The sequence below is a fragment of the Branchiostoma lanceolatum genome, chromosome 4 (genome assembly GCF_035083965.1).
Source record: "Branchiostoma lanceolatum isolate klBraLanc5 chromosome 4, klBraLanc5.hap2, whole genome shotgun sequence".
Lineage (NCBI taxonomy): Eukaryota > Metazoa > Chordata > Leptocardii > Amphioxiformes > Branchiostomatidae > Branchiostoma > Branchiostoma lanceolatum.
Genome location: NC_089725.1, coordinates 9,342,000 through 9,363,371, shown reverse-complemented (window position 1 = coordinate 9,363,371; position 21,372 = coordinate 9,342,000). Strand labels below are relative to the sequence as shown.

The window sequence follows — 21,372 nt, the reverse complement described above, 5'->3', positions numbered from 1 at the left end:
CAGCCAAGCGAGCTATCAATGCTGTCAAGTCGGAAAATTGATTGACGAGCAAATGAGAGCGCGTCGGTTTCTGCACCCCCTCACTCTTCATACAACAACTACACATGTCAGGGGCTTTAGCTGCTTTCTACACAGCAAAATACTTCCCAAAAGTTATGGCGACGACTTCTAGTTTTACTTGAGAGGCAGCAAGACTGCTGGAGAGAGTTATAACAGATTTTTGCAGTCCCATGACATGCATGGCGGCGCTTGAAAGAAAATGGACATATGCAAAATCACTGTGTGTGTGTGTGTGTAGTCTGCTGTACAACTATCATTATATAATCTGTATGCGACGTTTTGCTCAATATGAATATACAAAATTGTACACAAAACATTTAGGAAATTGGAAGGGTACGGAATTCTTCCATTCTAACCTTTACATGCAAAGTATTCCGTTATTTGGGCTAAAGTATTTGCTCAGAAGACTAAACAGACGAACAAAAGAATGAGATTTGTGGGTTCAGTGTCAGACTATACCATTTATAGATTCGAAGAAAAATAATTATGTTAGACACAATACATACTTTTGGATATGAATATTGTTTTAAGATATATTTTGAATTGTATAATTGTTCAATCATGTGATGAAATTATGATTCCTTTGATACTTATTTTTATGTAAAATAGCACTGTCTTTGACACCCCCATGAATAATTGGCATAATCAAAATATCCCATGACAACTTGCGCGTAGAAGTAGACGACAAAGCTATTTCCGGTAACTTCCGGTTTAGAATGGAAACATACATATACAGGAATCCGTACAACGTGAAAGGTTAGTTTCCGTAAAGAATGCTCCTCTTTATTGATACCATATGTCGGGAAATATGTCTGGTTGGGGCAGGGAGCTTTTGTTTCCAACAATGATTGTCTGAACTGTATTTAGAGCTCTTTGCCGGTGAGACAACAAATGTTTCGTGGCACATCCGTGAGCGTGTTGTTCTTGTTTTGCTCTGTTGCAGTCGAAGTTTTATCAGATAGATATTTATGATTTCATGCAGAATTTCAGCAATACGGTAATGAGAAGATATTTTATTAATTCAAAGTGCCCAATGAGAAAATGCAGGGATTAATTCTATAGGTATAATTACAAAGTTGTTGTACTGAATAAAATCCAAAATCTTTTCTACAGGTATCCATGCATACAAAAAATGTATGCATGCATGTTGATGTGGTCGCCTGTTTATCGTGTCTTTATGTTATGGGATGCAGCATAAACAAAGGCAATATGTGTTAAAGAGAAGCCAGATTTGCAATGAGTAATTGTTTGTATCCCCGCTCACAGAAACGTTTGCATGTCCAGCTTGTTGATTACTTGATGAAACTTGCAAACTACAAAATGTTTATATCTCAGCAGCAATGTTTGATACTAAACAAGATGCTTACAACTGTACATCTGTTGGGATCAGGACAACTTTGTAGCCCCTAAGTCATTTCCCCTTGGATCTCGTTTTAATCTGAATTGTCTATATTTTAAAGTTCCTACAAATCACTGTTTGCAGTGCAATTTCTATTGTAATGCTGGCGTTACAGTTATAGGGTTTAGGTTAGGGTTAGAGATAGGTATCCTGTTGGCAGCGAATCATCCCGATGACCAAGCTCTTGGTCGCGAATACCAATAGTGTGGGGTCGGGTGGTGCCAAGACCGAGTGTTCTGTTCAGAACCAAGTGGTCCCGGGTTTGATCCCTGCCATATAACAGATCTTGTGCCCTTGGGAAAGGCACTTTACACAACCTTCCTCACTCCACTCAGGTGTGAATGCGTACCTAGCCTAGGAAGTCCCTCGGATAGGACGTTAAACAGAGTTCCCGTGTTTAGAGAGAGCCGCACCCCAAGCGCATTAGATTTAAAGAACCCACCACACCTTTAAAAAAAGAGTAGGGTCATATTTTCCTGGTCCTGGTACTTGTTTTAGCGTTGCACCTTCGCACTGGGTCTTTTATCTTGTAGTGCCATACAGGCGGTAACAGGTCTTTTCGCCCCCTGACCCGTTCGTCCCCTGGTCCTTTCGTCCTCATCATGGACATTTCGTCCTCCCATTTAACAACATTTAAACCCTAAATGACTAGTTATTTTATCACGTATTATTCATATTCATTTAGATATTACTTTAAAAGTATTTTCCGGCAGCTAAACTCTAACTAGTCTAAGCCGGCGAAGTACTTGCCGTTTCCAGACGAGTCATACTTCGATCGCGATACACTTCCAGTCGGTCGTGGGCAGCGTTTTTCAAAATACAGTCCCATACAGTCAATTTTCTTGTCAAAATTTCATTTCAGTCAGCTCATTTACTCACACAAACTCCGTAAAAGGCGCCCACGAGCGATTTGCAACATGCGTAAACATCCAAGATGGCGGGCGCGGCGGCGGCGACATGATGATGTCCCTCGCCGCTCGCGCGTCACTTTAGTCATGTTAGTGTCGGTTTTCCAACGTGAAAGACTTGAGAAAGCAACACTGAAGGTTTTTTGAGATGTTATGATGAAAATTGAGTACTCTGTAATTGAGAGACAAGCGTCATCCTAGAACGAAATGTCCATGACGGGGACGAAAGGACCCGGGGACGAACGGGTCAGGGGGCGAAAAGTCTTGTAACCATACAGGCATGTTGTACTTTTTGTTGAAGGCTGTGTGCTTGTCAAATACAAAAGACATCTTTGAAAGACCAGACAGACCATTGTTAGGTTCTTGAAGGCCATTCAAAGGTCAAAAGCACAGCATAAAGACCACCGTACATTACACCTTCTTAAAATTTCTGGTATCAACAAACTACCTGGCACCCTACTGCAAAGCTCTTTTTCTCCAGTGGATGTGAATGAATGACTTAAACTCCGGTTGACTGATTTGGATCAGCTACGAAAATTGAACGTCATGTGTACTATCAAGGACATTATCTCAATACAATGTCCTTGGTACTATGTACATGTAACGAGGGCAGTGTGGAGAATCTCTCATCATTGTTGGTTTAATTTAATTATTCTGAATGGGACCGGCCATTCGAATATCAAACATGATCTATCTTGCTATTAGAGAATTTAGTGTGCATTCTCATATCATAAGTAAAGCTAATCAATTGCAGCCATTCAGCGAGTGCAGTTATGTGAAATTTGTATCCTCCTTTCTTACATTTAATTTATATTTGATACCTGACTGGAACTGGAACAATTTTGCCATACCACAGTGTTCCAAGTTGCCAAACTGTTGTAATCTGTAAGGAAAAAAGTATTATCTACTTCACCCCTTCATAGACTGTCAATACTAGTTGGAATAACCCTAATAGTATACTTTTTAGTATGTGTATCCAGCTTCCAACATGCAAATTACCCTGAAGGTCAATGTTGCCAGTGTAAATGACTCACCACTTGTTGTGTATCCTAGCACCAAAGATATTGTAGACAAGGATTGCCAGCTGGACCGTTCAATGTTTAAAACATTAAGGTGAACCTTGCTATAGCTTATGTTGACTTAAGGTGGGCAACCCTAATGTTTTCTACATTCCTCAGACACTGGTAGTTCTTGTGTAGTCACCTGGAGGAGGTAACAAATGTGGATGCCTTCACATGGACTTGCTTCATTGTACTATATTATAGTACAGACGAAGCCACTTAATTGCACCTTGGATAAACGCACCTTCCATTTAATTGCACCGAATCCCCAAATCCCAGACCGGTTCCCATCCACTGCATTGTTAGTGACTCCGCATATCTGCACCACGCATGGTCACCAATGCCGGATAACTGCACCAATTTTTTTCAAAAATCCTCGACAAGTTAACTGAAAAGATGCGCTCAAATCGGCAAACGCGGTACAAATGAGCCGATACCTGCCGGTGTCAAGGCGCAATACCGCCAATATGTTCAAAACTGTTTTGAGTAGCAAAAGAAGCCGGTCTCCATTGACAGTTACGTTGATAGGAATCGTATGGGAGGTCCCGGGCGGGTCACCCGTAATCAGTAACCAAGTTTTAGTTTCAATTCATAGTTTCATGGCGGTACATGATTTACGTAAATCGACAACTGCACTCTACGTAGTGTAACACAGAAACTGTTATCCCATGATCGGCATGACGATGTTTCATAATGCCTCCCCTATAACACTACGTGTGTTGTAATGCGGTAGATCGCATGGAAAAATGAAAGAATTCAAAATGGAAACAGGTTCGTAGTTATAGTTAAAGTTAATAACTGAATAATTTCGTCTGTTTTCTTTGCACTAGTGTTTCTGACTAACAATACACGCTCTCGCCCATGGTGGTGCGGTCCAGCTGGGCATTTCGCATTATCGCACCAGCCGGATAATTGCACCTAAAACGCTGACAAATAGGTGGTGCAGTTAAGCGGATTCTACTGTATATAGCAGCCTCACAGTTGAGCTCCTGGTTCCAATTAGTTGGTAACTGGGAGACCCCAGGTCAATCCTGGGCAAATCATCTCGGTTGGGGCTGCACCTGTCTTTTGGAAGGGACGTAAAATGGGGGTCAGGTGTTCAGGGAGGTGCCGCAAACACGGTAAAGGGGAAGTGCTAGTAAACCCTCCCTGTAAAAATATACCCTGCTAATGTAAATAAATGAGACAACAAGTTAACTTGCTCACTTTATATGTGCCACTAGGCACTACAAGGGCCTGAATGAACAAAGGAATATACATGAGAGGTTTGATGTTGGGAAGCAAAACCTAATTGATGGTTGTTTGGGGACGCCTTTATCCTGGAACAGATAAGGATGGGAAGTTAACATTATTTAGTACAACGGCAGTACCCAGCTTATTCACCTTAAGAAATTAAGTCCTTACAAATGCTCCTTAGTTTTGTTGCCAGAGAGCAACTGATGATTAAACCAACATCAATTTCATCTATTGGATTCGAATTAGATCTCTCATGATTTCAATAACTCAGAGGGTTCAATGTTATGGCGCAGATAGCCATGTAAAACATGTCAGACTGGGTGTTCTTTTCTGTGCAATAGCTTGCCTAATATCATATTGCAGTGTTGTCAGTGGTGTGCTGCTTGTTGCTGTTTGATTATTGCAACTGAAGAGCTACACTTGACCTTTGTCACTCAAGCCCTTCCAGATAACCATTTTGGTACCTCATACTTAGTTGAGCACCTCATAGATTAGATAACTAAAGGTTAACAGGTTAGCTAGTAGAACAGGTAACTTCACGCAGTGTTCCAGATGTTCCATTTCCTTACTACAGCTGCCTTGGCCATAGTTGGACAAAAAGGTCTTTTGGTTGATAACTCTTTTGTTTTGTGCCATATGGCACCCATTGATTATGTTATTAGCCCAATTTCTGAACTTTGCTCTTACTTTTATATGGGTGCAAGTTTGTGTTGTGTTGTGTTACTTGGATATGATGAGATAAGATAAGAAACAATAAAATTATGCAATATGAATGACTTCCATTTTTTCTAGTACATGAAGCAATTTTTTGTCCAATTAAAAATGGGGCATCTCTTAAACTGGTATGATACTAAAAGATGGAAAAATATGTCCAAAATAATTGAATTTGAAATTAGATATCCTTTTTAGTGTTTTGTTGCCCCAACATTGATACATCAATTTACTATATCAGCTCCATTTTGAATTGAATGACATTGTATAGTTGTTGGAAAGGTCACCACAAAAATAAAACCACCACAGAAGTTTCAAGATTTATCGTTCTATGAGCAAAGGAGTGATGCCCTAAAGTATGGACATAATATCAACCAAACCAGTATAAAGGTGGCATATCAAGACCTTCCTATAGTATAGTTAAAATATCTTTCAGAGTTGATGCTTCTCTATATAATGTCCTTGATAACACATATTGTTCTATACCTGACCATTGTGTTTCTTGTTCTCTTCTGCAGGTGTCATCACAGTAGTGCAGTGATGCAGCTCAGCAACAGTGCTAGAGCATCCGAATGTGTCTGTGACAACCATGTGGTCTTTCCATCCCTTTTTTACAAAAGACTCTTATTTTTCCTCACGTTGTTCTTTTGTAAACATGATTGGTCTTTGCCTTGTTTTACTTATTTTGAGCTGTCTAAATTTAGTCCAGTGCCTACCCACTCAGGATTCGCTCCAACAAAGCAATATGACTCGTTCTCAAGTACCAAAAGAACTACAAGCAGATAGCACCTCTAGTTACTCAGGAAAGGGGGGCGGTGTATTGAAAATTGCTCCCGTTGCATATAGAAGGACAGAACCGCTCAGATTTACGTCTTCCGCACAAGGAGAAACTACCAGTAGAAACCAGTGGACATGGTCGTGGGCCGTCAGGCTAAAGCCCAACTGTAAAGAAGGTTTTTACGACCAACACCAGTTAGCAGACCATATATCAAACGAGCTGTCCCTTCAGAACTTAGGACAGGTAGGGTTGCTGGAAGACCATTTTCTCCTAGTGCACGAAGAGTACCACAAGACGATGGAGATTTTGGAACATAAGATGGGACACGGTCGAGGGATCACGACTGCGTTACGCAGACATCCGTGTGTGGAGTGGTCGGAACAACAGTTCATCCACAGGAGAGTCAAGAGAGACATCAAGCTGAAGTTTCAGGACCCATACTACTCACTACAATGGCATTTAGTAAGTACTGCACTGGATGGTGGTGACTATTATAAGTACAGTATCAACTTCAGAGCGGTCTCTAGGATGTGTCCCTCCGTCCCAGGACGGAAATTTGCTTGTTGGGACGGACAAAAATTTCACCCCAATCATCCAAGAATCTAAACTTCATGACATGAAAGTGATGAAAATGTATTTTTCAAAGCTTAAAATGACAAATTTAACAATGAAAATTAACAACATGTGGCTCCCAAACAATGAGTGGGATGGAAAAAAAATTCAAAGCTGGAGACAGCCCTAAATTGGCTTCTAATTCAGCTGTATCAATTAGCTCTAGCTGCTGTCCAACTTGTTACAATGAAAATCTTGGATAACATTTAAGTTCTTTGTACACAGCCAAGTGTACAAAGAACTTTGTTATCCAGTAACTTACAGACCTGATGACATTATTCACGAAAGAATTGCGTGGATAGAGGTTCTTTATGTTGCTCTCAAGTATATGAATCTAAAAGCTTTAGATTTTTTTCTTATGTTGATGATATAGTTGTAGATCATTGCATTGGCATCTCAAATAACCCTGTGACTAATCATCTATGTGTGGTCACATACATTACTTCTTTTATCGTCTTTAGATTCTAAAGAATGGGTACAAATTTCTTGTTTTTGCCTGCAGCACAACAGGGACAATTCTGGAATGGACGTGAACGTGCTGAATGTGTGGAAGAAGAACATCACTGGGTCAGGGGTCACTGTGGCTGTCATCGATGATGGTACTAATAGAATTTGCTGATACGGTCTTCTTTATTTATTTTAAAGGGGCCCAAGGCAATATTAGGGCCCAAAAAAATGGAAATAGAAAAAATGCTTAAGTCTTAATAGTAGTGACATTTACTAACAAAGTTTAGCTCACTTGCATAATAACTTCATACTTTGAGCATTTTGAAATCATGCAAACATGTGCCGTACGATGATCCCCTTGTTTTCTCGATCCTAAAAAAAAAAAACAGCGACGATTTTCAGTGAGTTCTCACATCACAACGACATCATATTTTTGCATAATATACATTGTGATAGTGTTGTTTGAACTAAATCATGTATAGAAATGACTAAATGAATTGACCTTCTTAATCCTATTTTCGGGCCCTAATATTGCTTTGGGCCCCTTTATACCTTCCAAATATCTCAGTTTTTCCTTCATCTTCTTTTGTCATCCTCAATTGGAATGAAACATGATGTCCTTTCAAGTAGCCAGTAGTGCAATGTTGCGTTACAATGGCTTTTTTTTTCCAAGTACACCAGGTCACCCCAACTGTTTTTGATAAGTGTATTGGCTTTTTCATGTGCCGAAATGACACCTAAGGCTAACAAAAGTTTTATACCTACTTACATTGTGCATTAGTACCAGAATTATGTATTTCCAGTACACAATGTTTCTAGTTACAATGGCAAATTGTATGATGTCGTTCTCTTTGAAATGAATGCAAGCTTTTGATTTGATGCTATTTGTATGTTACCTTATAAAAAGATATATCGGAATGGTTTTGTTCGTTAATCGTATATCTGTTTTTCTCCATTAGGTATTGAGTGGACAAACCCAGATTTACAGGACAATTATGTAAGTCTTTGTATGAACTTGTCAAAATTCATAACTATGGTACATGTGATAACTCATAAAGGTGCTTATGCAACTGTTTTGCCCTTTCACATTGTGAAACATTCAAATAAAAAGATAAACCAGTTCTGGATGCAGTCACACAAATATCACTTTCCCTAAAAGTAAAACAGCAGAAAATATTTCCCAAAATATCACAATTCTCACAAGTTAAACCAAAAACGACACTAGAATGTGTGCCTTTCTTCTTTCCTTATTCAGAGTCCAGAAGGCAGTTTTGACTTGAACTCCAATGACCCTGACCCTATGCCTGAGTTTGACACGAAGGGACAGAACCACCATGGAACGAGGTGTGCTGGGGAGATAGCAGCCGTGGCCAACTCCGTGTGTGCTGTGGGCGTGGCCTTCCACGCAAAAATTTCAGGTAAAGACACCTCTATCTTTAAGGGATCTCCCTATAGCTCGACTGTTAGCAGCCTCACAGTTGAGCTCCTGGTTCCAATTAGTTGGTAACTGGGAGACCCCGGTTCAATCCTGGAAGGGCATCTCGGTTGGGGCTGCGCTCGTCTTTAGGAAGGGATGTAAAATGGTGTTCAAGGAGGTGCCACCAGCACATAGAAGGGGACGAGCTAGCAACCCCTCCCTGTAGAAATATACCCTGCTACTGAAACAGTAAGGAAACTTACTGCCCTATGTGCCACCAATATTTCATCTGACAGTGTATCTGTATTTCTAACACATGATGTTTTGTTGATATATGTCCTAACCGCTTGTGCTTTCCTAGAATTGCACCATCAGAATTGTACAGACAGAACTTTTAGCAATGGAGCTTGCATTCCTATAAAATGTCTTTGACCTCCTCCTTGCTACTCTCCAAGCAGAGGAGGGGTTCCGGCTGGTTTTTGACGTGTTTTTAGGCGTTTTTGTCAGACTTTCTACTTTGTCATGTGTTTCTTTTTCTCTATAAGGGTTTATAGAGAGAAAAAAAACATGACAAAGTATAGAGTCCGACAAAAACGCCTAAAAACATGTCAAAAACTAGCGGCAACCCCTCCTCTGTTTTGAGAGTACTCCTTGCTGCATGTTTTTGATTACTAGTGTGTACAAACTCTTCTGTCTGTGCTGTTGCAGGTATTAAGATCCTGGATGGACCCATGACTGACAACCTGGAGGCTGCAGCATTTAACAAGAACATGCACATCAACGATGTCTACAGCTGCAGGTATGGGGATATTGATAGCACTTTGAAAGAACGTATATAAGGATGATATACGGTACATGCAGAAATGTTCGCGGTGGTTTTATGTTCAAGGTTTTTGCAGTGAACTCTTTACCATGAACTTAAAACCATCGCAAAAAGCGGTTCAATTGTGTGACTATAGAGCTACTATTGTTTAAAACACAAACTCAAAACCACCGCGAACACTCCATGCTCTCCCTACCCCGAAATTAAATCTCTACGATCATTTCTGCATTCAAGGTACCATCTATCAAATGTTGTGTAGGAAAATATATTGTATGCAATAGACAAAATTCTGATGCGACCAAACATCCAATGTTCAGAAATCATTATGAATTCTTCCGCTTGAATTCTATTACAACTTCAAGTCAACAACTCCTGTACATGCTTGATAGCACATTACAACTGAGGTACCATACTGATCAAGGATTGCCTAGATATTATTGACAGTTGACTTTGCAACTGATTATTCATAAATACAAACAATAACACCAGTCTAGCTGATTGCCCGGAGTCTTGCACATGCACAATACATTCTGGGACAATACAATCAATCTCTTTACTTTACTCTTGTTCAGGTTTTGTGCAACAAAATTGGTTCAGAGTTTATTGAGTTGACATACAAGTATTTTCTTCTGTGCTTTATTCACAGCTGGGGTCCAGATGATGATGGAAAAACAATTGACGGCCCACACTACCTGGCAAGGGTGAGTTCCTTTGCTTCTTTTCTTCTTTGAGGCATCAGTATCTTTTATGATTAGGGATGTCTCTGTAGCTCAACTGGTAGCAGCCTCACAGTTGAGCTTCTGGCTCCAATTAGTTGGTAACTTGGGTTAGGACATCTTGGCTGGGGCTGCAGTCGTCTTTTGGAAGGAACGTAAAATGGGGGTCCCGCGTTTGAAGAGGTGCCTCGAGCACATTAACAGGGAGTGCTAACAACCCCTCCCTGTAAAAATATGCCCTGCTTCGGAAACAGCAAGGAAACTTTCTGACCTGTGTTCCACTAAACATTACAAGGTGAACAACAATATTTTATGATTGACACTGTTATTAAGCTATGTTCATTTATTACATGGTTTGTTTCCCATTCCACAGAAAGCTCTGCTGTATGGTGTGACGGGGGGCAGACAGGGATATGGCTCCATCTTTGTCGTTGCTAGTGGCAACGGCGGCAGTGCTGGGGACAACTGTAACTATGACGGCTATGCAAACTCCATCTACACAGTCACAATCGGTACATGGTTTACCTGTATCTAGTTCACAAGTTTAAACTAGGATGATAAATATCTTTATAGACAACCAAATGTTTTTACCTAAGCCGAGATTTTGGTGACTGTCTGTCACCTTTGTCAGGGAGGTAGTAACTGGTTGTACTTTGTGCCGCTGCTAAATGTTTACCATCCGTGTAGCCAATTAAATCTAAAGAATGCATTCTGTTGTCCTATCTGTCTGTAGTGCAAAGTAGAACCAGTCAGTATCACCCTGAAGAAGGTGACAGTCCCCGAAATGTCAGCTTAGGTAAAAACACTTGGTTGTGTAAAGAGAACTTTGTCATCCAGCAACTTACCAACCTTATGAAACTATTCTAAGATGACACCATTTGAAAAAAAAGTTTTTTTCAAAAATTAGAAGCAGCCATTTGCTAAATACTATAAATGCATATATGTTTGTGGTGCGTCGGAATTTGCAGGAGAAAATTGAGTGTTCGAAATAGTGCTATAGTCACATACTGCTACTGTAGCAGTAAATGGAAACACGTGTGCCTTTATGGTTGGAAACTTATTTTCAAGCAGATCTTTTGGTTGGCAAAACAATATCCCATGCTACGACAGACAGACAAATCATGATACTGTACAATGTGAGACAAGGGGGTAGGCAGGCAGAAGATAACAAAACTTTTCGCTGTGGTTTTTGAGTTTGCAGCAAACATAAAACCACCGGACACTTGAATGCATTTGCAGTACTTTTACAACTGCATCATGCTGTAAATACAGAAATGTTTGCGGTGGTTTTGTGTTTGCGGCTTTTGCGGTGAACTCTCTACCGTAAACTTAAAACCACCGCAAAAAGCCGTTCCGTTGTGTGACTGTGATGCTATTATCGTTTCAAACGCAAACTCAAAACCACAGTCCATTTTCTCCCTGCAGCGAAATTAAATCCCCGCGAACATTTCTACATTTACAGTACTCAGATTATGTCAACATTTATGATACAACACATTGACATCCAGTCTTCCTCCCCGATACAGGTGCAGTAGATGAGACCGGTGGGATCCCTTACTACGCAGAATCCTGCTCTTCCATGTTAGCTGTGACCTTCAGCAGTGGGGACGCCTTCCACAAGGGCATTGTAAGATAATTGGTTGTGTTAGGGTAAAGATCATGATCTGGCAGAATCAGAGATTCTTCTGATAGAAATTGCGATCAGTGTCTTCGTTGACAGACATCGCCATCAACATCTATGCCAGTGCAATCAGCGATTCAAACAGTACAATCGGTGATTCTACTAGATCAATCTGATGACGTCCCTCGGATAGCATGTTAGATGGAGGTCCCATGTTTCGGGAGGTTCACACCTCACGCACGTAAAAGAACCCACCACACCTTTCGAAAAAGATTAGGGGCATGCCCTAGTGTGCGATGGTCCAAATCCTTCTGTCTGGAGTTGGTGATTCACTACAAATCACCTGGATGGAGGGCTGGCAAACCTCCGTCTCGTATCAGCCATACAGTGATTTACATCATTCACCTGGACGGGAGACCTGGCGCATCTCCGTCTTGTATCAGCCAACGAAAGGCTATGTCACCCCGTAAGGGGCGGTATAACCCTGATGGTGCGTAAGCACGTCGACTGATTATGATGATGACAAGACATGAGTTTGGGAGATTTTTTATATTGAATTAAGTCATGTTGTGCGACAGGTGACGACAGACTGGCAGATGGGGAAGGGTACAGGTTGTACCACAGGTCACTCCGGTACGTCTGCAGCTGCGCCTCTGGCAGCAGGCATGGTGGCCCTCATGCTGCAGGTGCGACCCTGTCTCACCTGGAGAGACGTGCAGCACATCATCGTCCTCACCGCCAAAATGGTAAGGTTGTCTTACTTACTCACTTACTGTCACACTACCAAAAATATTTTTTCTTGCTTTTCTTCTTTTTCTTAACTCGTAGACCAATTTTCTTCTATTACGGTAAGAATTTCAAGAATGAATAAGAAAGAAAAATTGAAGAATTAGTCTGATTCTTCCCATGGAAATTCTCACAGCAAGGAAGTCAAGAAGATTTTCACCCTCAAGAATTGATAGAAATTCAAGTCCAAATTTCTTGGTTTTATTGACTTCAAGATTATTTTTCTTGTTATGTTTAAGAAAATATTAGAATTTTTCTCTCTTCTTTCTTGAAAAAGCTTACTTCAAGAAAAATTTTGTACGAAAAAATTACTTAACTTTTGGACAAAATGTTTTTCTTAAACACAGAAAGTTTCTTCTTTTAAGGAAGATTTTCTGTGTATAGAAGGAAACAAGAAAAATAAGAAAGGCAGTTTTAGTAGTGCATCAGTCAGGGTTTGGGGAATGTTGTTCGAATGTGTTCTATCCTTTACAGACATGCACAATGATATACCGGTAAACATTTTGTGAGCAGAATCCAACCTCTGACGAAACCAGTTTGTGTGGTTTAAATTTTTTTATCGAACTGCATCAGCATCTCTTTTGTCTAAGTCAGAAATATCATCAAGGCAAGCTTGACTGAGAGTGAGAAGAATAAGAATAAAGAAGTGGTTACAAAATTCACGTTGTCCAAATTCCAGATTAACCATCAGAGCTCGGAGTGGACTGTGAACGCTGCAGGTTTCTACCACAGTCATCAGCACGGCTTCGGTCTCATGGATGCCTGGAGGTTGGTCAATGCTGCAAAGGTATGTACTGTAATTCTTGTTTCTTTCACTGTAACTTTATGTTCATTCTTTTCACAGTCACCTCTGTACCGTGAACTTATCATGACCGTGAAAAACCTGTTGTAATCATTTATGATTCCAATCACTTGGCACCATCGTGAAGTTTAAGTTCAGAGAAAATGTCCATTTTCCTTACACCGTGAAATTTTGCTACCGTGAAGATAAAGTGAATTACAGTATTGGATAATCCAAGGGACGCACTTGAGTGATAACGTTGGGCTATTGTTCCTATCTATAACAAATTTCTTTTTCAATCACTACTCAAACTCACTCGCTATGCAGTTTATTGTCTGTTGTTCCCAATCTCACAAGCATTAGTGGTGCTTAAACATAGATGTGTTGGCTTGATGGCAAACTGTCAGGTGCCTCTGTCCTGTGGGTTAATAACACTTTGCAGGTTGAGAGGGTGGAAGTCTTTCTTTATGTCGTTAATCCATCTTCTATGTGGATTTTGTTCTTCCACAGTCATTGTGATGATCTTTCTGGGCTATTTGTCTTCATCCATTCTCTGAAGGAGATCTTCTATGCAATTCTGTCTCCCCCCCCCCCCCTTTTTTTACAACCATGGGATGAATCACAAAGTTGAACTGAAATGTCTGTTATTTTGTTTTATTGTACCCCAGGTTTGGGAACCAGTGTCGTGGTTGATGTCGCTGAACTCTCCCACCTTGCACGAGGACTATGTCTTCACAGGGGGTCACACTGTCAAGTTCTTCTACAATGGTGAGTTTCAGAACAAGACTGGATACTAATAACTCTTCTTACTTCAACTTGTTCAAGTGGTGAATCCTGAGACTTTATTGTTACAGTAGTAAAAGCACATTACTGTCAATTGTTGGTAATGTTGATGTTGGATTGGATTGGAAAGGTTGTCTTTGTAGTGTAAAGAATACATGTCATATAAAATTGCAATTATAGTTAGTGTTGATTAAAGACTGAAAGGCATTTTATCGTAAAGATGAGTTCTCTGTTAAGTGACTAAGAACATAACTATGTTTTGAGTTTATCATTTAGGGTTTTTGATGTTGCTTAGTTTACTTTATCTTGCATTCAGAATTGTAACACTTTTAATTTCTTTATTGTAACCAATTAAATGCCCCAGTCACACAACTGGAAATTTGATTGGCCGACGAGACTGCAAGCTCCAAATGATATTTTCAGTAGTGATACACTCGGTGTTCTTTTGACCAATGCGCAATATTTTTGAGGCCGGGCAATGTTCGTAGGTTCTCGAGCGCTGTCCTATGTAATGGGGTAGATTTTCAGGTGAAAAATATGCTTGAGTCTCAAGCGATCTTTAAATTCAATGGCTTTCTGGCGATCAACAAATACAGCTAAAGCTTGTTGACAGTGGGGCTTTACTGTTTTGTTTAGCTATCAATGTTTGGCATTATGCCTCAAAATCTTAACACTTTTCATTTTCTTTATCTTCAGTGACTAAACGAGATGCGGACATCCACTTCCTGTACAGCCTGGAGTACGTTCTGGTGACAGTGTCCGTCTCTCACAGTTCCCGTGGCAACCTGGAGCTGAAGCTGGTCTGTCCCAGCGGCACCAAGTCTGTCATTGCAGCCGCCCGACCCAAGGACAAGTGAGTGTCAGATTTGGGATGAATGGTCATTTCGGATGGTGAAGTAAAGCTGGCGGCTCTGTGTATGATTAAGTGTCAAACCTCTGCACATAAAAGCACACAACACACTTTTCGAGAAGAGTAGGGTGACCCAGAATCCCAACCTACTGATTCTATGAAATCTGCTACAACAAACTTTGTTTCTTGTTTTCTGTCTTCTCCAGATCGAAAGATGGTATCAAGGAGTGGACCTTCTCTACAGTACGGTGCTGGGGGGAGGCAGCAGTGGGGATATGGGAACTCCTCATCACTGACCATGGTAACAATCTTCTATTCATTATTTTTTATCATATTTGTAGTATAGTTCTTCCATACATAAAAAAAGATGCAGTCTTTGGTACTTGGATACTTTTACTTGGTAAAATCTTTATTGTCAAAGAAATTTGATTGCATAAAATCTAAATTTGCATAGCAAATTGCTCGATCCTTATGTGAAAACTGGATCCTTGTGTCTTATTGCCAGCTGCAAAACTTGATAGTTGTTAGTGTGACTTTCTGTGATAGGCAACTTTTGCTAGACCAATGGAATGCCACAACCTGAGCGTAGCCATTTAGTGCTTTTCAACGTACAACTGTTACCACATCTGGTTCTGATTCCTTGGAACCAGAAGGCCCGAGTTCAACTCCCGGGTAGGACACCTCTGGACAAGAGGCGCATTGAGTCATACCAAAGACTTTTAATATAAAAATGGTACATACTTATGAATCGGTATGGAAGTTAAACACACTCCACTGCCAGTGGACTAGCCCCCTGCTGCAGTGATTGTACAACAATGTGGCCCAGGGCTATGAAACGGGGATGGGCACTTTTTTTAACTAACGTACAACTGTACTACCCCCTTTACCCAGGAAATCCAGGTGAGGGGTGGGGGAAGCTGGAGCACTGGAAGCTGACTCTGTATGGGTCGTCCCTCACACCAGCAAACATACAGGCCAGAAGGGAGTAAGTGTCTGCCTTCTTATCCTATTTTCTAGTAGAACAATTTTGAGCGAGTGAAAGTTGTCTTAAATTTTTACTTCCGTGAAAATGAAGGTATAGTTTTCAGTTTGTTTGTTTGTCTTGTTGTGTGCTTGAAATTCAGTCAATCAGAAACTCACTCACATTTGGTTTCAAAAATGTATGATCTCATCAATACATGTACCTATAGCTGGTGTTTGTTATAGGTACAAACAATTCCCTAGTCAAATATTTTTTCCAACCGCTTATTCATTGTTTTGATTTAGGATGGTTGAAGATGCCATGGACGGTAGGTTCCTCAACTCCAACCACTCGGCCCCGTGCCCCCCTCCCGAACCACCAGCATATGATGAGACTAAAGCAATAAGAGTGAAGACACTCAAGGTAAACAAAACCCTTTTCAACAATGACTTACTAATACTGTACAAGAGGAAATGTTTGTAAAGATTTAATTTTGCAGGAGGGAGAAATTGGAGTGTTTCTGGTGGTTTTAAGTCTGCGGTAAAGAGGTCACAATTTTCTATGCAACAGCCTCAAAGTTTATTTCTTAAATTCAAATCTCAAAAACTTGATTTTTACTTAATTTAGATCCACAATTAGCTTCAAGTTGACATTTCAGCTTTTCTTCCTCTGGTCTATACATTTAGTACATCAATACATCACATAACAGAAAGGCCGAAGAAACCGAACAATCATATGTAATTATCATAAGATACGGAAAATACATGGTGTTGCTTATTCCTTGTTAGATCCTGGTGCTGACCGGTGGCATGACTGTACTACTAGCCCTGTACTACACCGTGGAACAAGCCTTCCTCAACAAGGAAGATAAGGAGGGCGTCCCTCCTCCAATCAATCCTGCTCCAGAGGGGGGTCCTCGCGAGACCGACCGCCTCATACCTCAGCAGGACACAGCCGAGGAAATACCTATGCAAACTCTGCCACTCACAGACACAGTACCAAAAGACACAGCTAACACAGAAGAGTCAGTAGTTAGCAACGACACGGCCGACAACAGTCCGGCACTAGAAAGGCGGCCTCTTTTATCTTCTCGATGCGATGTTCAGATCCAAGAGCTTCCAGGTAGCACCACAGAAGATTCCGGTCTGACGTCTCCCACATCTGAGACATATCAGAACGAGATGTGGTCCGCAAGAGACGAGGATGTACTTAATGTGTCGTGTCAAGGTAACCAAAGTTCTGTTGTACTGGAGTTAGAGTCCAGTGAGAAAGACTGGGAGGTACAGCCCCTGCTAGCTGTGGATCAAGAAATTTCTGATGGTATAACTCAGCTGGATGACTTGGCAGACCAATGTGTGCTTCCAGTATCTGAACAAATCACAGTCGATCTACAAGAGCACAGTAGGACTTCAGGCCCAATAGAAGAAGATGCCAGTTGTTCAGAACAAAGTGCCAGACAATCTCTCTGATTCCAAAAGTCTTCCACAAGCAATATTTCTACCGAGATGTCTTTATAGCGAGTGCCAATAGTTTTGTACACCAGTCAGGGATAAGTGGTACTTGACTGCATTCCAAGATTTCTGCTAATGTCTTCCCAACTGAGATGCTTCCCATTCAGAAGAAAACAGGCTTTAAGGAGACTCATCTCACTCACTGCTGCTCCTGGTGTTGTGGTCTTTGCAACACGTTATTTAGATTCTGATTGATTTGGGTTTACCGTGACATACTAGTTTTTAGTACAAAGTTTTGCAGGATTGCCACAGCAATTTTAAAACTTTGTCATGGAAATGTCGTCAAGCATAGAAGATCTGTTTTGACTTAAATAATAGTAGCTATCACTATTAACAATGCCTTTTTGATCAAAGACCTTTAGTAGATATTTTTGATTTATATCTATTGTGACAGTATTTGACCTAATGTGCTGAGTAAGATGACGTAAAACAGCAAAAGTCATTTTAACCACGATCATGACAGCTCATATCTAGCTCTTTTTTTGGTACCAGGGTATGGACAGGAAATGGTCTGCCATATTTAAAAATAGTCATGAACAATGGCTTTAAATACACTTAGCAAACAGTACTAGTATTTCAATCTTCCAGAGCTCCTCTATACAATTATCTACATGTATATGTCTTTTGTTGAGATAGCTAGCATTCAACTCCAGCATTTTAAAGCATTACAGCTGATTATATGCCAACTGACTCTGCCATCTCCAAAAGATGTGCCATCTCCAAAAGATGTAATATTGCATCACTAAACACAACAAACTCCAATGTTACTTTCTGTCTAGATTTGTAAATACACACCTCTTGTCTTACTGCCAGGAAACTAACACAGTCTGACCAAAACTGGCCACAGATATGATTTCTCAAAGTAAGAACAGAGAAAAGATGGAGGGAATTCAAAGTGGGCCTTTTTTGAATGCCCGTTTCCCCTAAAATCATGATCCATGAAAGAGAAGGAGAAGTTAAAGAAAAACTATAGAAATATCTAGCTCTAGTTATGATTAAGTGGTGCAATGGTGATATATGTCCTTTACTTAACATAAGTGAACACAAAATTTTATCATGATGTGAATTGAATTTGTAGAGAAAAGTGCAATAAGCTATAATACAATAAGTGAGATGACTGCAAAAATTTACGTAATACATTTTTGTGTGTTTATGAGCTGCTAAAGGGATATGTTTAGCAATAATGTGTTGGACTTGTTGCAAGGTAGTTGGTAGATATAGTGCAGTGTTATTAATAATCATGATGCCTCCATGACTGCTTTGTACATGTACACTCTGATGCCTGTACTACCTCTTGTGTCACTATCTCATACATGATGTAAAGTATAATCTCCAAGCAGATGTAAGGATCTCAGTCATTCTGAATCTGTTTTTGCAACATTTAGTGCTCTTTACTAGTATTGTAGTTTTGTCGGTTTGCCTTCTTACTTTCAAGAAATACTGTAATTCACTCCTTCTTCACGGTAGCAAAATTTCATGGTGTAAGGAAAATTGACATTTTCACTGAACTTAAACTTCACGGTGGCGGAAAGTGATTTACAGAACGGATGTGTGAAGGAATCATAAATAACAACAACAGGTTTTTTTTCACGGTGATGATAAGTTCACGATACAGAGGTGACCGTGAAAACGGTGAACATAAAGTTACCGTGAAAGAAACCAGAATTACAGTAAGTCGTTCTGAACTACTCAAAGCAGATGTAAGGCTGAGATGAATCCTAAAAAATACAGTGCCAGAAAAAAAATAAAATGTTGCAAAAACAGACATAAGACACCAGGGATAAGCCAGATCCTTACATCTGTTTGGAGATAAGTAATACACGTATATGGCGGCTTATATGTGTTTTAGTTGTTTCGTCTTTCATAATGTCTTATATATGTTTGATGTGTGCTCTAAAAAAGAGCACATTTAGGGTTGTGTTAACCTGTATTAGCTTTACATACATCAAAAAAAACTATACTGTCAAACCAAGTTTTGTCAATAATGATAACTAACATGCCATTTTTTTTTTATAGAGACATGCTGTGACTTGGACAGTCCAGCTCATAACTTGCACTGGATACTGGTATTCTCCAAGCAGAGGTTTCAATCAATAGTAGTGGCCGGGATATTCCATGCTTCCCAAAAATTCCGGCCCCCCGATCGAAACCTCTGCTTGGAGAATATATTCAATGGTAATAGCAAAGAAAAGTGTCCTACTAGTATTATAAGCATTTGGAATATGCATTTGTAATTCAAGAATTGATGTGTTACATTCAGTCTGAATCAAGGATTATTGAACTGATTCTGTAGTAAATGGGTGATAGATTTTATTCGATGATTAATTAATCAGTGAAACTGGTGGATTGTTTCTAAACTAAGCCATTTTTGTATACATAACTGTTACAATGTAAATCTCATTAACGTGTTACATATGATGGCATCTCATTTTCAAGTTTGTAATAGCAATTCTATTGTACTATCATACCATTGACTGTTATCATTGCACAAAAATCAAGTGAAGCTCAAGCAATAGCAAAATCAATCATGAGCATACAAATAAAGCATACTTATTGCTTTTCATGCAATTGTTGTGTGCCTTATATTCTACATGATTGTTCATCCTCCTGCTTTCATACCATCGTTGTGTGTGTCTTATATTCCACATCTTACTCTATCCTCCTGGGAGACAGGTCTGATTCTGGGCCCTGTCTGGGGTAGAATTAGACCTGCCATGCTCCTACAATTAGAAAATCATTTGTTTCTTTGTTGTTGTTTATTTGTTTGAAAGCATTGTTTGTTTCAAACCAATTTTGTCCGGTAGGTACAAGCTGCATTAAACAAGACTGTAAGGTTTGATCCACTCACACTGGAAAGGGCTCCTACTCTTTTAATGCTGTGGCGAGGTCTTTAACGTGTTTGAGGTGAGATGTGGCTCCCCTCAAACACGGGCCGCCAGCTTTACATCTCTTCTGCGAGGGCGTTCCTAACTGAAGCTTGGTTTTCTTTTGAGTCGAGTGAGGAAATAGATGTAAAGTGCCTTTCTCCAACGGCACAACATTGGGGGCTGCCAGGGCTCCGAACCCAGCACTCAACGACCCTAACCACAAGGTCACCCACATATACCTTTCAATGAGGAAAAATCACAATGGCCAGGTAAATGTGAAGGATGATTCATTGATGGACATCAACCTGTGGCATGCGACCTTATCAGAGACCATAGCATGAATGTGGGGCACAAATGAATCTCTGGACGACTTGATAGACTGATCCTGACTGTCCATCACAATTAGCAGTTGAACCAATGATAGCAAGGCAATTAGCGGTTCGACCAATAAGAGAGAGGCTGCATGTTCGTCAAATGTCTGTATTGTATCGGGAAAACGAAGTTTAAGTTCGATAATGAGCTCCCTAGCGGCGTTTTAACGTACTACAGTGGAACCTCCGGTTTTGATATTTCGTCTTCTGGACATGCTATGGTCGTGATTTGTGAGCAGTAAATAGCTCATTTGGCGTAAAGTAAGTGACCTAGGCTTGAGCTCCCTAGCGGCTTTTACGGAACTGCAGGGCCGATTTTGTTTCAAACTTTGGAGGAAAATAACTCAAGAAGGAGTTGACGGCCGGATCGTCATGATTCTGGTATTTAGATAGCTTGGGTGATGATTTACGTAGTAGATATTGATAATGCAAATCAGGAGACAATTTGCATAATTTGCAATTTCTATCAAATTTCTGGGTATTAGACATAAATCATACAAATCAGGGCCACATTTACATAGTTTATGAGGAAAACAGCGTTCTTTGCTAAGATAAACCTTTCATACTTTAAACAACTTGAGTCATTTGGGTATGATTTATGAGGACCTTATTTGCATAATCAATGAAAAACATTTATGATACGTCACTCGAAAATGTTGACGAAGGTATTAGG

General features: G+C 40.2%; 1 protein-coding gene across 1 annotated transcript; it reads left to right on the top strand.

Moving 5' to 3' along the window:
- The first annotated feature begins 708 nt into the window (after positions 1 to 708).
- On the top strand, positions 709 to 20,024 carry LOC136432466 (proprotein convertase subtilisin/kexin type 7-like). The gene is made up of 17 exons (XM_066423773.1): positions 709 to 816; positions 5,894 to 6,615; positions 7,268 to 7,364; positions 8,172 to 8,209; positions 8,468 to 8,630; positions 9,338 to 9,428; positions 10,099 to 10,153; positions 10,542 to 10,680; positions 11,695 to 11,795; positions 12,368 to 12,535; positions 13,255 to 13,362; positions 14,025 to 14,124; positions 14,836 to 14,992; positions 15,196 to 15,290; positions 15,881 to 15,974; positions 16,256 to 16,373; positions 16,739 to 20,024. Exons 2-17 carry the CDS (start codon positions 5,965 to 5,967, stop codon positions 17,417 to 17,419), a joined length of 2,856 nt encoding a protein of 951 aa, XP_066279870.1. The 5' UTR covers positions 709 to 816; positions 5,894 to 5,964; the 3' UTR covers positions 17,420 to 20,024.
- The last annotated feature ends 1,348 nt before the right edge of the window (positions 20,025 to 21,372 follow it).